Here is a 2,495-nt window from a genome sequence, read left to right as displayed (position 1 = left end):
ATTTGATGGATTCTATTGGTGGGATGTAATCTGGCAGATGGCAACCAATAGAACAACAGTAATTCCTATTGGAATAATGCCCAAAACAAAAAGGAATTTTGTAATGGTTTAATGGAAACTATAAGAATTTCTGTGATGGTTTCTATTGTTTTTTTCAGCAGGGTAATGATACCCATACTGTGCTGCACATTATTGACAATATTGAGCTGAAGCTTGACTTTGCAAATTTAAAATCGCAATCGCAATATCTGTCAAAAAAATCGCAATTTGATATTTTCCCCCAAATCGCACAACCCTACTTTGAAGGTAATGTACTGTAAGTCATGATTTGAGTCAAAGCTTGAGAATAATTGCAATTCAAATTATTGAAATATTACTGCCATGTTGATAAAAACATAAATGATCACATTCTTAATTTTTCCAAATTTAGATAAAATGTCAGATCAAATCTAAGGTGTATGACTATAGCTGTTGTAAGGGTGAAGTCTGACTGGCTTGCGGTAAATACTGAGAAATATCTCGAGTTTTTGCTTATACTGTATACAGGTGTACATGCCAATATTAGATTTTCTGTTTGGATGAATAAATAAAAAACTGTCTGAAGCAGAATTCACACATTCACCTTCATATGTGAAGACAATTATTCTGTATTGTTAATTATGCATTTGTGAACACTTCCTGTTCGATGTGTGAGGAAGTGACAATTTCACACCACAATGCACATTCCTCCTGCAGCTTCAGTGATCAGATGAGACCATGAAGCTGTTTGGACTGTATTTCTCTTCTGTGTGGATGTTGTGCTGCTGCTGCTGTCTTGTGTATGGCAGAGGTCAGTAAATTCTCTCAAATGTTTATCAGCTCTACATTTCTTTTATTGCACCCTTTAAAGTGTGCTTTTGTCTTTGATTATATCAATCTTGTCCATTTCTAATCCTTCACACAGGTCATGGTTTGTGTATTAAAGAAAAGCGCATTACAAAAATCTATTTAACCACAGAACTGCAATCTAAAGTCCTGCTGCCGTGCCTTTTTGAACCAGCTCTCTTTGGATCAGACCTGACCATGAATTCAAGTGCTGTGTGGACTCAGATTAATAATGAAATGGTTGACTACATTTTAGAGATCATAGTAAATGGTCAGATAAGCTTCTGGAATAACAGACACAATAGAATTAATGGATTCTGTGATGCTGCTGCCTCTGAAAACTTCTCCATCCTGATTAGAGATGTGCGGCTCTCTGATCTGGGTCTCTACCGCTGTCAACTGTACAGAGACTTCAACTGTTCTCTGGGCTATAAAGAGATAGAAATCAGTGAGTATGTGAATTATACCTCTTTACAAGGACATTAATAGACCATCGGCAGTATAAACCTGATATAGTGTTATGAAGTGGATGAATTTATGCTGGCTTATATCTCAGTCATCTTTATGCTTTTGATCAGGTCTGGCTGCTGTCGAGTTTTCACTGCTCAGTAACTGGCAGCTCATAGCTGCAGGAGGAGGAGGAGGATTTCTGCTGCTCTGTCTGATCTCTGTGTGTGTTTACTATACATGGACAAAACGTGAGTCTGACTACTACTGCTATGAGACAAACCATAATGTAAGACAATTCATACAACACATATGCTACTACAATACAGTAAATGAAGTGAAAGCTACATATTGTAAAGACATTATAAACAAAACAAGTAAAAGACCCGATGTGTGATGACAATATGATTCTGAGCAAGGCTGATTCAATTCAAGTCACTCTGAATAGTTTTCAATGTGAACTGCTCTAGCCTCCTGAGACCCTGTGACCTCATATGAGGACATTCTATTTTGGTGTATTTCTCTGAGACTATACATGCCACAGTTTTAAGTCTGGATGTCCTGTACAGAGCACATTCAGGGCTTTTCAGAGATACTAAATGTTTGAATGTTTCACTATGACCACTCCCTGTCCTTGGTCTTCAAATATGTCTGATATTAATTTAGTGACACTCTTATGAAAATATGATAATATTTTGTAATTATCATTTAAATCGGACTAATTTTTAAACTGTGTGTCATAATGCAACATCTCAGGAAAATGTTATGGGGTTTCAAATCAAAATATGACTTTCTGTTACGAAACAGGATGTTGATTTCATACATGTCCTCATATGAGGACACTGGGACTAAAAGCATGTTTATTAGCATTTTGGGAGACATAACAAAGGAATAGGGAAATAAATTATGTTTCAATATTCTATGAAATATTATATATTATGAAAATCTTGTCAATTATTACTCCCATTATTACACTTCTTTTTTAATTACATGTTGCCCCAAAAACACATTAATATGCAAATTAGATTTAGTTTATAGATACATTGTATATAATGAGAAAACCCGTTTATGGCCATTTTACACACATTTTGCAGAAAGAAAAATGGTATATCAAATCATTCTGTTATAACATAGTTGAGAATCATCTTTATACAAAGTTTGGTAAAAAAAAAAAAAATCCTGAA

General features: G+C 35.0%; 1 protein-coding gene across 1 annotated transcript in view; it reads left to right on the top strand.

Moving 5' to 3' along the window:
• The first annotated feature begins 293 nt into the window (after nucleotides 1-293).
• LOC107718353 (uncharacterized) overlaps nucleotides 294-2,495 on the top strand; it is a 5,576-nt gene continuing 3,374 nt past the window's right edge. The window contains exons 1-3 of the mRNA XM_016525397.1: nucleotides 294-829; nucleotides 944-1,312; nucleotides 1,443-1,562. Of these exons, the coding sequence (XP_016380883.1) occupies nucleotides 757-829; nucleotides 944-1,312; nucleotides 1,443-1,562 (562 nt within the window). The 5' untranslated portion in view covers nucleotides 294-756. The remainder of the gene's footprint in view (nucleotides 830-943; nucleotides 1,313-1,442; nucleotides 1,563-2,495) is intronic.

Source organism: Sinocyclocheilus rhinocerous, unplaced genomic scaffold (assembly GCF_001515625.1).
Source record: "Sinocyclocheilus rhinocerous isolate Xijiao unplaced genomic scaffold, SAMN03320098_v1.1 scaffold1565, whole genome shotgun sequence".
Lineage (NCBI taxonomy): Eukaryota > Metazoa > Chordata > Actinopteri > Cypriniformes > Cyprinidae > Sinocyclocheilus > Sinocyclocheilus rhinocerous.
Note: the sequence above shows the minus strand (reverse complement) of the source record. Positions and strands in the feature narration are given on the sequence as shown.